Source organism: Mycetomoellerius zeteki, unplaced genomic scaffold (assembly GCF_001594055.1).
Source record: "Mycetomoellerius zeteki isolate Tzet28-1 unplaced genomic scaffold, Tzet1.0 scaffold564, whole genome shotgun sequence".
In the NCBI taxonomy this organism is placed as follows: Eukaryota; Metazoa; Arthropoda; class Insecta; order Hymenoptera; family Formicidae; genus Mycetomoellerius; species Mycetomoellerius zeteki.
In genome coordinates, this window is record NW_017257571.1 from 19,230 (window position 1) to 32,885 (window position 13,656).

Consider the following 13,656-nt stretch of genomic DNA (forward strand, 5'->3'; position numbering starts at 1 on the left):
TGTACCAATCAAAGCCCTCCGTTTCCTTCCTTTCCATGAAATAAAGAATTCTGATTGATTGAATTTCTTATGCATTACATGTTATGCGTTATGCAAAAGTCTGTGCTCCCCGCTTAAGGGTGCCGTCATATACAGTCCGCAATCCGTAATCATGTTCCAATATGCTCCTACCATAGTTCTTACTCACTCCAACGCGCTTAATAGAGTGAGTAGGAGCTATAGGCTGCGTTCGGAAACATTACCCGAGTACCCCCATGTATCGTTTTATCCTTGTGTTCATTCAATGTTAAACAAAGATAAGATGATACATGGAGTACCCAGGTGATGTTTCCGAACGCAACCCTGGGCTGCGATCCACTTGACGCTACAAACGCTTCGAAGCGTTTGAGCAGCCAATCAGAACAAAGAATTTTACGAATTGACTAATTAAAGAATGCTTCGAAGCGTTTGTAGCATCAAGTGAATCGCAGCCTAGGAGCATGTTGAAGCATGTAGAGTTTGTGACGCGAACAAATGAGAACAAACCTATAGAGTGCAAAAAGTGCAAGCAACGCGAACAGAACTTGGCTACGTTTACACTGTGCGCTTAGTCCGCGACCTATACGATAGGTGTCTGTTTAACCTACAGGATAAACAAGGACATCTATTGTATAGGCCGCGGCCTAAATGCACGGTGTAAACGTAGCCCTTATGTCTATGGTTTCGATGATTCCATGAAAAAAGCCGGGAATGCTGAGATGGCCGCTTTGAGGCTTTTCGGGCTTCTCTCTGCGTAAATATTGTGTGATGTGTATGTGCAAGTATGTTTTATTTGTATACATTTTTTAATCGCAGTAGGCGTCGCAGTACATATAACGGTTTTATGAAAGCGTAGGTGAGCCTGGTGAGCGTACAGTGCGAGAATCAGGAAAAGTTCAAATTTTGCATGCGTTTAAAGAATTTTAAGAAAGAATAAAACGTATCCCCAGGTATGTACGTACATATGTTTCTAATTTCAAAATTTTTGCTGATGTTTAACCCATTATTCAATTCGTAATCGACCAAATTCATAAATATAAAATTCTCTCGTTTAATTTTCTGAGTTTATTTTTGCAAGTGTTGACAACATGTCAGCGGTATATCCGACTTTACCGAAACTGGCAGTGAGAGACAACCTCGATGACGATGATCTCACCGACATCGATGACGAAGTATTTATTAGGGATGGTAGAAACGGCGGATTAAAATTAGACGACGATGGCGGAGTGAAACAGCCTCTCATGGCACCCCGTAGAAAATGCAAAAAGCCCTGCAACTTGGAGAACCATAAGATTCCATACAACATGCTTCTTGTGCCAGTGTGCTGTGGAACTACAGCATTGATTGTGCTGTTAGGCTTAATTGTAGTTTGTATATTTACTGCAAATATATTCCCAATGCCATTAACTATATTAAAAAGCTGGATGTCACACGATCTAAAAAATCCTGTAAATGAATCAGAGGTAATTCCATGTACCTCACTCTCGTCCAATGTTTTATGGGCCAGATCGTTTCCAAAGTTAACACCTGAGGCACCTCTTAGGAGTAATGATGTTAACTCCGATGGAATTGAAGATATTATTGTGGGATTTAGTACAGGTATAAAAAGTATTATGTTTAAATCAAATAAATGGATCTTTTTTTGTGATTATTATTTTAATTTTATTTTACTTTCTTTTCATATATATTATAATTTATAATTTCCATATACTGTACATATGTTACATATGTATACTGTACATATGTTACATTGTGATTTGTATTTGGCTATTTTTATTTTATTTGCTTCTTTTACAGATTTTGGTTTGACATTTACATGATGTTTCTTAAGTGTCATAATGTTATCTAAGGTGAATTATTAATGTTTTTTTCTGGTTAGATTATTAATTTAATCGGTTACTGTAAAGATCATTGATTTATAAATTCAGGTCTGGATATGATGGATACGGAATATATCTGTACTATATATTTTGGAAATCAAACACCGTGTCTAGGTGGTGTACTAGCACTAAATGGTAAAACGGGTGAACCTATCTGGACACATTGGACTGCCCATTCCATACTTTCTGTTGACTGTGATGCAGACTTGACGTACGACAAAGTTAAGGATTGTATCATATCTGGACGTGGTGGGATACTGCAAGCTATTGATGGCCATGATGGTTCCAATATATGGGAGATACCACTTCAAGATCTAATTTCTGAGTTACAAATAATTTTGGATGTCTATGATGCAAGATTTATAGCTGATATGGACGGCGATGGTATTGCCGATGTAATAGCGTCGCATGTTGTACAATCAGACAATATTCAAGCAAGCAATGTACTCGTGATATCGGGTAGAAGCGGCAGTGTCATACGCAATATGAATTTACCCGATACAGAGCAATTGTTCGTAGCACCGCAAATTATAGTGCATCCTGATGGAGAAAATATATTCGTTCTAGCTACAACCAGTCAACAAGATTCTGGAGGATTATATATAGTGTCCCAAGCTAATATATTTTACGGTGATTTAGTATGTAGTCATAATAAAATCAGTTAGATTTTCTTTTATTAATATGAAAAGATTATTGTGTTAATTGCTACTTTGAATACTTTTGTTGCAGCAATTGCAAAAGCTCAATCATAATACTGGCAAAAATGCGCTGTTGCCACCGATCTTAATTGATATTACATCAGATGGAATTGAAGATATTGTCGCTGCTATGTTCAATTCTACGATTATAGCATACAATGGAACTACGTTTGAGCCTATCTGGAATTACACGGTTCCTAATTCCGAAGTAATTAGCATTCCCATTCCCGGTTATTATAACGACGACGATATACCAGACTTTATGGTGAAGCATCAAATAGGTACAGGATTATCCACGTACTATTACACCATAGCTACAGTCATAGACGGTCGTAACGGACAGCCTTTGCTCGAGAAACCGATGGAGGATAGCTTAAGCGGACAAATGTCTGGATTATCGGTCACTGTCGACGGATTCGGCAACGATTGGTTTTTGCATTGGTCCACCGACTGTTTAAATTACGAGGGAATCAAGGAAAAATATCAGTTTTTGAAAGGTCAGAGTTTCATGTCGCAAACTCGCACTGATCTTTGCTCCCTGAGATTCAATTCGACGCTTACTATGAGATTACTGGCTTTGAGTCAACATGTTGGCCCGCCTGGATTGTCGTTATACTTCTCGGAGGACTGGAAGTCGGTAGAGTTCAATAATTCAATCGACTTACGAAAAGAAGAAGAGAAGAATCTGAAGTCCCATTCACGATTAAAGGTCACGGATACTTATGCGAATATACCGCTCGTTTCTGAGAGATCGCCGAAAGTTCATAAAAACCATCGGAAAGACAGCATCTTCAAACACAAAGATAGTCTACTCGAGATTGGCAAATACGATTCGGACGCGGTATATGAGAATTTCGACGAATTCAAGAGCCATAAGAAACATAATCCCGAAGACACTGTAGAGAATTCAAACGTAGATCAAACATGGAAGCAGGACAACAAATGGATGGAGGATGTACAGCCGGATAAAGAATATGATAGTATATATGAAAATGATAACGGTAACAATGAAGACGGACAGAATATAGATTATTCGCAAGGTGAAGTGCGAGAACAGAGGAGTGTCGTCCCTGTAAAAGATCTATATTGGATAAATATTTCTCATAAAGAAATTAATTCAACACCTGAATCGACGCGACACAATTTACGACTCGATTACGAGGAAATTAACACAGAAAAAAAGAGAGAAATGAAAGAAATCAACGACAAAAGGAATGGCTCAATGAATGAAGCTGATAATATAATGGATATGTCAATGACGTCAACTTCACAATTTCAAGAAGAGTTACCATTAACTATGTCGAACAATAAATCAAATATCGAAAAGATTACTACAATACAGACTGTATTAAAGACGAGCGAATTAATAGAAATAAAGAGCACAAATATGAGTACGGAATTGCCAGAAGACACACGTACTGAAGCATCAAATGTTATTAAAAATCAAATAATTACTGGTCATCCAGACGAAACTTCCACTACTAAGAAAATCATAGACGTGACTCAGCGAAGACACATTTATAAGCATAGTTTCCCTAGTATTGTCCAAGACGCGGATGATGATGCTAGTATAGAAAAAGTATTTAAACGGGAATCACTGAAAAATCAAAGTAAAGGCAAGATTAATAAGAAGCAATTACTGATATTGTCGTCAACTGATAAAATTGTTAGAATACGACAGAAACGAAAAACGAAACGGAACTCGGAAATTAACGACAATCAGTCGAACGGTATCAATGGCATTCAGAAGCAGGCACCAACCGGTATTCTACTACCGTCTATTATCGAATCCAAAGGAAAGACGTCGATAGATTTAGTGTTTCCTACGTTCTGGTTACCGTCGTCTGAAGTGTCTCTGATCTTGTCTCGAGCAGATGTAGAGTGCATTGACAAGAAGAAAGCATTATTAGAGGATAAACTTGAATACAAAAAAGATGACGACATCATCAGTGAATGTTTATCTGAGCGAGGCATTAATTATAGATTATATCAAGAGGCAATGGATAGGGAAAATACCAAAATCGCGTTTGGTCAAATGACAATATACAGGATGAAACTAGAATGCGTATGTCCAGAGGATATGCTACCTAATCAAACATGCAAAAATATTTCAACACATCAGAGCTGGCCAGAATATCTAGGCTCTTCTGGAAATGGCTATTTTAAGCCATTACATAAATTAAATATTTGAAGAAATTATAATATCTTGTCGAATTATATGAATTATTGAGAAAACTTTTATTGTAAATTGTAACGTTCTCTAATGGAGTCGTTAACGATTAACGTAATTTAAAAATTATCAAATAGTTGCGTGCGCTATTTGTAAAAGTATACAATAACAATCGTAATTCTAATCAATATTGTTATATAAAGTAATATATATTAATATTTATATGCAGTTTTCTTCGCGAAATAAAAAGGATGCAAATATATATACACGTATTTGTACATATAAGAGTATTGTTGCTCTCGCATTTAAAACTGTTATCATTTAATTTTTAAGAGAATTGCTGTAATCACATATCTGTTAATTATTTACTGATAATTAAGTTTTTTTTTAAATTATGAATGAAGAAGTAACTGTATGTGCCAAAGGAGACTGCAACAGTTTTTTTATGTGTGTGTATACAAATATATTATAAAATTTATCATAACTTACGATTGCAGAAATTGATATATAAATTGATTGTATCAACAGATACAAATTTCTATTCTATGTAACTAACAAAGATATATTCTGGTGCTATCGATTTATATGCCTTCTTATATGCATTTTCTATTAATTTAAAAAACAAGAAAAATAATTTTATTACACAAAGTTTTTAAATGCTATTGCTTTTTTTAAGATTCATTAATTACGTTTGTAGGATAATATAAATGTACCATGTAACATTTAATCACTGTTAAGTGTAACACAAGTATTCGAAGAATATAAAATGTGTATTAATTGATCAACTGTATATTAATTCTTCCTGTATATTTTCGTTGCTATTGCTATGGCATACTGTTTGATCAATATTGGTTTATTAGAAATTTCCTTACTGCTTCTTACATCACGATTTGACTGTTACTTTTATGTGAGACAGATACTTTATTCTTACAGTTTTTGCAAGAATAGGATAAGCCAAACGTTGTAAATGCAGCATATAATAAGCTGTAATTAATTAAGTACAATGCAAATTATGGCGGAAAGAAGCATGAAATGTCGTAAGAGAACATATGTCACATAAGTTTAACGGTTAGTCGATAATTAACAATTTTTTAATGATGCATTAGCGGATTATACTTACACTGTGTGCAGCAATAACAATCATTTCAGATTGTCAAATGCTCGGAAAACCAATCTATTTGTAAGTGTTTATTAATAGAGTATACTTTTGTAAGACTTGAATATGGACATACGATTCTTCTTAAATTTACTAACATTCATATTCTTCTAGCAAACATGTGAATATTTCGAAATTCTAGATAACAAGAAGTTTCAAGATGACAAGGATGATTTTTTAGTAAAATACAAATTATGCAATTATTCTTTAAATTTTGGGTAAATCTGCTTATTGTTCTTATTCTAAGAATGTTCTCTCATTCATTCAAGTCTTTTACATTCAAAATATTATTTTTCTATCTTTCTATCAGAGATATCGATCAAGTTAAGAAACTTTAAACTCTGTTGCTTTATAGAATGGCTGTACAAAATAAAACAATCGGATCTATTGGCGGAGATACGTACAAACATTTTCGAAAATCTATGGTACCCTTTGTAACACCAAAAGTCCAGACTGCAGATATCTCACCACACTGTTTGGAGCGCAAGATTCTATATGGAATTCTAAAAAATACACAGAGACGATGTTACACTGCATTCTCTAAATCAAAACCGTACAAAAATGCAGAAACGCAGACGGATTATAGGGAGAGCGAGGCGCAAACTGAACCTTGGGAGCCACCATGTAAAATTGTTCCAGGTAACAATTATATTGCAGTCATACTATATCAGATTCATAGAATATATAAGTCAATCAACAAAGCCGAAGAAACAAAACATGAGGAAGAAGCAAAGCTGGAAATGCCGAAGCGAGAATTTTACTATATTCTAATTTTCATTTAGATCATAATCCTGAAGTATTGACATTGGCTCATCTAACTTGGGGACATGGACTACCTGCAGGTGTCCATGAAGTACAAGTTATTAACAGGATGCGGATAAAAAGAGCTTGGGAAGCCATTCTACCGCCGATGGATACACCGGCCAACATAAAAATGCGAAATTCAATAATAACGGCCTTAGAGATAGACGAATGGGCATTTCGAGAGTCGGTGAGTGTTTCAAAACATGAAGGAGAATCTCAATCATTTATCTCAATCCGATTACCTAATGTAACACCTACATTTCTTCCTTCTTTAATTATAATTTTAGGAGATTCAATTCATAATGGATTTACGTCTGGACCTAATGAGGAATCTTCTACAAAGTCGTGAATCAAAATATGAGGAAAAAGTGCAGGGTCGTTTCAGTAGACTCGAGAGCAAACTAAGCAAATATCGAGACACTCAAATCAAGGCTATCAGATATAATCTTAAACGAGATCTGCGAAAATTACATAAGAAACATCGCAACGAACATCAATCTCGCAAACCCGACATAATTGAACGGCATATCGATTTCAAATCTGATCTGTATGCACCGCAAATGCGTTTCGGTGAACATCCCCAGAGGCGGCATGAAATTTTGCCGAAGCAACTCCCAAGTGAATGTCATATTGAGCGTGAGTATATATTTAATTTTATTTAATTGTAATTAATACGCAATTACTGCTATTCAATTCATCGCAATTGTTATTTAGAAGAAGAAGATGCAACGCTTAGTTGGCTACCCACTATTGAAGAACCAAAAGTGATCAAACATAGACCTAAACCGATAAACATCTGCATACGAGAAACCAGATGGACGGAGGAAAAACTAAAGCAGCTTCATTCCGATTTGAAAGCCATTCGAATGAAAGTCAAATCTGTAGACGAAGGTCCAAGATTAGTAAGGCGTAATCACGAACAGCCAGTTTTGCCTATCACACCGCGCAGATCGGGTACATGGAACAATAAGCAGAAACAACGAGAAGAATCTGCTACATTTATTCAGAAGCTTGTTAAAGGCAGAGCGATACAATGTCTGGTAAATTACAAATCCGATCATTCATTATACTTTTAAAATAGACATAGAAAACGAGATTTTATAGAGTTGTATAATATGAGAAAGATAAAATTTTATATTTATTATGCTACAGATGTACAAAGGACGCGATAGATGCAGAGAGCTAATCGAGGAATTACAATCGACTCAAGTGCTTGAACACGAAGATCACGATGAAAAGACACATATGATTAATTTGCAACAATTACAAGAGCATCAATCAATGCAAGAAAATCGTTTGTGCGAGATTCTTGATTCCTTAGAGGGGAAGACAATCTGTGGGACATTAGATTTTCTCAGCAAGGTAAGTTTTGTAATCTTTTATCGCGAAACAGTTCACTTGATTATCTCCTGCATCAACTACAGGAGTTGGTGAGATTAGAGGACGAACGTAGAGCTCACGCCTTTGCCTTGCTTGCCGAAAGAGAAAGATGTATGAGAGAAGCCGCCGAAGCTGGCAGGCGACAAGCAGAACGTAACCGACGACGAGAATTTGATGAAATGTTCAAGCAAATCATGAAAGTAAATCAAGACTCGGTAAAAGCGTACTTGGAAGATATTGTGAAAGAAGAAATTGATTGGATATCCGATAAGATGGCTAAAGAACATATTTTAGAAATTTGCGATAAAGTGGATGCTGTAACGAAACATGCCGCAGAAAAGTAAGATATGATTGAACATTGATAACCAATAAATGTAAACAAATTATTTCATCAAAAGAATGTATAAAATACAATATTTTTGCAGCGCTGATAAGTTAGCAGATGAGGAATTGGTAACGGATATGATTTATAATTTTGTTTTACCGGAGGTGGAAAAACATAATATGAGAAAAAAGATTCGTGATCAACAGCAAAGTTATATGAGGAATGCGTACATATCACTTTACGAAAAAATTTTAGAGTTACCTATTGAACCATCGCAAGTTGTTGATCAAGAAGTTCCTGTACAAGATGAAAATGTACAAACCTGCATGACTGAAAATATGGTAAAGATTGATGATTTGCTTGTACTGTGTTATCTTTTATATAAAAATATCCATTATTTTTTCCAGAAACAAAATACCGAGGCAGAAGAAATAGAACTTCCAATTCCTAAAACAGATACGGAAAATAAAAAGCGAGCAGATTCAAAAATAGATCCAAAAATAGATTCACAAAGCGATTTAATGGAAGCTCAATAATATGTGTTAGAAATTAAAGGCTACTTTTTTATCCGAAGGCTATTTTGTATTTTTTTTATAATAAAAGTTAATTATTATAATAATATTACTAAAAATGTCGAATTTGTGTAAATGTTGAATTTCTGAATATAATCGGATATCTATGCTATACAAATAAACATAAAAAAATATATTAACGTTGTAGTTCGATCAATTATGTAACATTATAATTGCATGTCTAAATTCTATATTAAGTTTATCATATTTTTTAATATTGATTGATTATGTGATATGTGTCGTTATATCAGTAAATTAATAATAACTAAATTGTTTTAGTTTATGTACATTATATTCCGAAAAATATGTCCTCCATTTTAGATGTCTCTATAAAATAGTGAATTATATAATTGGTGATAAAATGTCAAGCCAAATCACATGTTGATCAATGTTTAATATGAATACAGTCTTTTATATGTTAATGATTATATATAACTTTACATATATAAGTATAATAAAATCAATTATACACATGTTAAAAAAATTGTAATACTATAATTAAGATCAATGTCTTTCAATGATTAAAGTTATTTAATGTCATTAAAATAATATTTTGACATTATTGTATTAAAATAGTATTTTAATGAAATCGTATATTAATATATATTTTATTAAAATATTATTTTAATAAAATTAATGTACATTTTATTAAAATATTGATAATATTTTAATAAAATGTACATTAATATGTTATTACAACATAGTTTATTGTCCTTCTTTTTCAATTTCTTAATATTTGCAATAAAATTATATTTTAACCAATTTTACATGGCATTTATCTGAAAAGACATTTTTTAAATATGTTTTGTTAATACACATATATATATACATATATATCTATATATTAACAAAATATATACATCAAACATTTCACATCAAGAGCCATCCTTTTTTCATCAGGATACGTATTGTGCAATTATCCGAAATTGATTCCGATCAGAATTATTCAATTATTTCCTGGATTTCTATTGTATTTCCTAGGGAAAATGAAATAATTCCGATTGGAATTCATTCCGACTTGTTCCATGATAGGTACTCAGAAAGAATATTTTCAGACGCTTTTTATTTTGATCTAACATGGAAAATTTTAAGCAGTATTAAATCAAAATAAAAAATATCCTTCCTGACGAAAAAAGGATGGCTCATTTTACATGGAATGCTCGATATATATTACACACCCTGGATACACAGGAATCTTAAGTAAAGCACTAATAAACTCAACAAAATACATTAGTTTATATATTGTTTCCTATAATCGGACAAGAAGCAATTTTATAAACAAAATTATTAACGCATAAACTTTCTTACAAGTATTACTTGAAAGTAATTTTTAACGAGTTAGAATTTAAATGTACCGAGTGTACGTTGTAATCATTATATCTATTTCGCCACAACAGTTGAAAAATGCATTTTATAAAGAGTATAATTCTGCAAAAACCTTCACACCTGAACTGTTAATGTAAAATGGGCCAAGTTAGCGCGGACATGATGAATCAATGAGATAACCATCTAATGTAGATTTCGAAAGTAAATTCGACATAAATTGTTTGAACTTTACATCTTTCGCGTCGCTTGACGTTTTTCTTTCTACTATGAGCTTGCGTTTCTTGGCTTGCAATTCGTTCGTCTGCTGAAGCGGCTCGGCATCGGTGTTGATAATATGTGTTTTTCGTTTGCGATTTTCTAACGAATCGGGATTCTGAGTTCCTTCCCGTGCACGACTCACTTCGGTAGTCAAATCTACCATCTTCTGCTCCCATTCCTCGAGGTGTTTTCGCACTTCAGCTAACAGTGTGTCTTGATCATGTATCTTTTTTGCCTGTTTATGTAACTTCAAATTTTGATGTCGCACCAGATGCTCTTGTCTCTGTATCCTGAGTCTCATTCTAGTAATTTCATTTTTCATAGACAGAAAGAACATTTTGTTCTTTTTCATACGATCATTAATCTTCTTAAAAGTCTGGTTAAGCTTCTCGGAGCAGGTTATATTATGATTGTTGCAATGTGGCAGTGTAGAGTTATTTATGTTCCTACCGTGGGAGATCATGACGCCACCAGGTAAATCATATGAATTTACAGTACCAACCATGGATGTGCAAATGTTGTGTTTCAGATCTGGCAGGATTTTCTCATCAAAATGTTCCATGGCCATACTGCTTATATCCCGTAGTTCCTGAAGTATCTCATGTGCTCTAGGTGGTGTCTTTGTCTCTCGAATCAATCGAAGAACACGGAAAATTTCATCAATTACCTAAAATATATATAATGTAGCATACTTATTATTCAATAATATAATATTTGTAAGTTGAATAAGTGTAACATGAATAAGAGTGTCTCTTGAAATATATGATAAGGGCCATTTTCACCAACTCCGATTAACTTAATTGACCAATTAGTCCATTGAAATTGGCCAATCGTCATCTGTCGTCAAACAAAATGACAAATATGATTGGTCAATTCCAATGGACTAATCAGCCGATTAAGTTAATAGAAATTGGTGAAAGTGGCCCAAAGTATTTTAATGCCCTTATTCTGCAAATCTTGGATAGTTATCAGTGCTGTTATATAAGGTCTGTTTTCTGCAACATGCTTCAACATGTTGTTACCATATATCTTACACATTCCAACATTTGTTAGAGAGAGTAGGAGTTATAGTAGAAACATGTTGAAACATGTTGGAACACACAATGCAAACAAACTTTTTTAAAACTCAAAATGAAATAGATATACAATATCTGATATTTGGAGAAAGCAAGAAAGAAAGTTCTAGAACAATCTAATGTATAAATAAAAAAAGCAGACTTATTGTCCTTGCATAGTTTTTTACCATATGTAAAACCAAAACAATAATAATGCAACAACATTAAGTATTGCTAAGAGTTAACAGAATAAGAGCCTAAACATAAGAAATATTTATATATCAAGTAATGATATAGAAATCATTTTATAAGACAAAAATTTATTAGGAGCTGCCTACAATCCAAGAAATAGAGAACAGAGAATAAGAATTTCAACTTATCAGAAATCATGTACTATGGAATACAGTTTCTAATAGGTTGAAACTTTTTTTCTCTGTTCTCTGTTCCTTATTTCTTTTGATTGTGCACAGCCCCTTACCTTTCCTGGTATAAAGCAACAAACGTTCAGATCAACATATTTGATAAAAGTCATTGATAGCATAGAGATTCTCGTTTCTATTGCCGTCAAGATATCGCAATGACGCGCAAGAGGATGGCTCCGTCGCTCCGACTCCCTTCTCGGCAGCTTGCTTTTGACAGTGCGGAGGCATTGTGCATGATATTTCTCCATGAGATTGAAGCCACGGTTGAGCAGCTTCTTGCAGATCCGATCGAACTGTCTGCAAACCTAAAAAGCACATTGTGGAACCTATGTTTCGCGACGAGGAAGTGAGAATCCTCCTTGCGGATATCAAAGAGCGAACTTACGATCCTATATTTAGAAATTTCATCGTAGGAGAGATTAGACAAAATCGCCTCTAAGCAAACATCGGGAAGATTTATCAGTTGCAGATGCGCGTAATCGTTCGTTTGTTGCGCGGTAGAATTATATAAACGTTCGTCAACCATGTCACCTGTTCCTTCCCATTCCAAGGACGACGCGAAATGTACTCTCTTCATCATGAAATTCACACCGTAACCGTAATTGACACCAATTGACACGACTAACTACACCGGGGTGCTACACCAAGGCTCAGATTGTTCCACAGACTGTTCCACACATTCCACAGACTTCGATGACCTATAAACAAACATGATATAGGGGTACGTTCCGTTTCACGCATGATGCGCATGATGTATCAATTGCCCAGGCTGCGTTCCGTTTCACGCATAATGCGCATGATGTATCATTTTATCCTTGTCGTTCGCCGAGTGTCAAACAAGGATAAAATGATACATCGTGCACATTATGCGTAAAACGGAATGCAGCCCTAGTTTACATCATGCACTTGATACGGATACTAACTAGTAACTTTCTATTGAATTATCTTAATTTGGACGAAACGTGTAAACATGATATGTGTATTTAATTAATCATTTTGCATATTCTACCAATTTAATAGAACATCATTCCAAACATCATTCTTTAAATACATTGCTGAAATTAATATCGTTTTCGATTGGGGTGCACTGGCTGCACTCAGTGGTTGCATTCCGTTTTATGCATGATGTGCATGATGCATCATTTATTCTTGTTTAAAGCGGGGAGCACAGACTTTTGCATAACGCATAACATGTAATGCATAAGAAATTCAATCAATCAGAATTCTTTATTTCATGGAAAGGAAGGAAACGGAGGGCTTTGATTGGTACATTTTCTTATGCATTACGTGTTATGCGTTATGCAAGAGTCTGTGCTCCCCGCTTAACATTCGGTGAATAACAAGGATAAAAGATGCATCATGCGCATCATGCGTGAAACGGAACGCAGCCAGTGTCAAGAGCGTGTTCAATTGGCAGTGCCAATGCGCACTTGGCTAGTGTCACGTGTTCATTTGACCGCACGACACTCGCGTGGTACGCACTCAATGCGCAGGCGCACTAATGCTTTGTTTATGCTTCGGTCTTAACCTTAAAATCTTAAAATTCAGCCAATGGAATACAGATTTCAGTTAGGACCAATTAAGACTGGCAG

At 34.6% G+C, this 13,656-nt stretch overlaps 3 protein-coding genes across 4 annotated transcripts; 2 read left to right on the forward strand and 1 right to left on the reverse strand.

Moving 5' to 3' along the window:
- Positions 1-719: 719 nt before the first annotated feature.
- Positions 720-4,821, forward strand: LOC108727940 (uncharacterized). 2 transcript variants are annotated; one of them, XM_018456255.1, is made up of 5 exons: positions 720-800; positions 875-968; positions 1,097-1,617; positions 1,947-2,536; positions 2,628-4,821. In XM_018456255.1, the coding sequence occupies exons 3-5, from the start codon at positions 1,107-1,109 to the stop codon at positions 4,785-4,787; spliced, it is 3,261 nt and encodes a 1,086-aa protein (XP_018311757.1). In that variant the 5' UTR covers positions 720-800; positions 875-968; positions 1,097-1,106; the 3' UTR covers positions 4,788-4,821. The 2 variants fall into 2 exon arrangements, with proteins under 2 accessions (XP_018311757.1, XP_018311758.1); XM_018456256.1 differs by lacking the exons at positions 720-800; positions 875-968 and adding an exon at positions 1,816-1,868 and having other exon boundaries at positions 1,596-1,617.
- Positions 4,822-5,585: 764 nt separating this feature from the next.
- LOC108727902 (protein MAATS1) lies at positions 5,586-8,967 on the forward strand. The gene is made up of 9 exons (XM_018456193.1): positions 5,586-6,140; positions 6,278-6,561; positions 6,705-6,913; positions 7,014-7,362; positions 7,441-7,766; positions 7,879-8,088; positions 8,151-8,446; positions 8,532-8,772; positions 8,839-8,967. The coding sequence occupies exons 2-9, from the start codon at positions 6,279-6,281 to the stop codon at positions 8,965-8,967; spliced, it is 2,043 nt and encodes a 680-aa protein (XP_018311695.1). The 5' UTR covers positions 5,586-6,140; position 6,278.
- Positions 8,968-10,363: 1,396 nt separating this feature from the next.
- Positions 10,364-12,644, reverse strand: pall (F-box protein pallbearer). The gene is made up of 3 exons (XM_018456214.1): positions 12,450-12,644; positions 12,121-12,369; positions 10,364-11,254 (listed from the first exon to the last, which is right to left on the reverse strand). The coding sequence occupies exons 1-3, from the start codon at positions 12,642-12,644 to the stop codon at positions 10,478-10,480; spliced, it is 1,221 nt and encodes a 406-aa protein (XP_018311716.1). The 3' UTR covers positions 10,364-10,477.
- Positions 12,645-13,656: the final 1,012 nt, after the last annotated feature.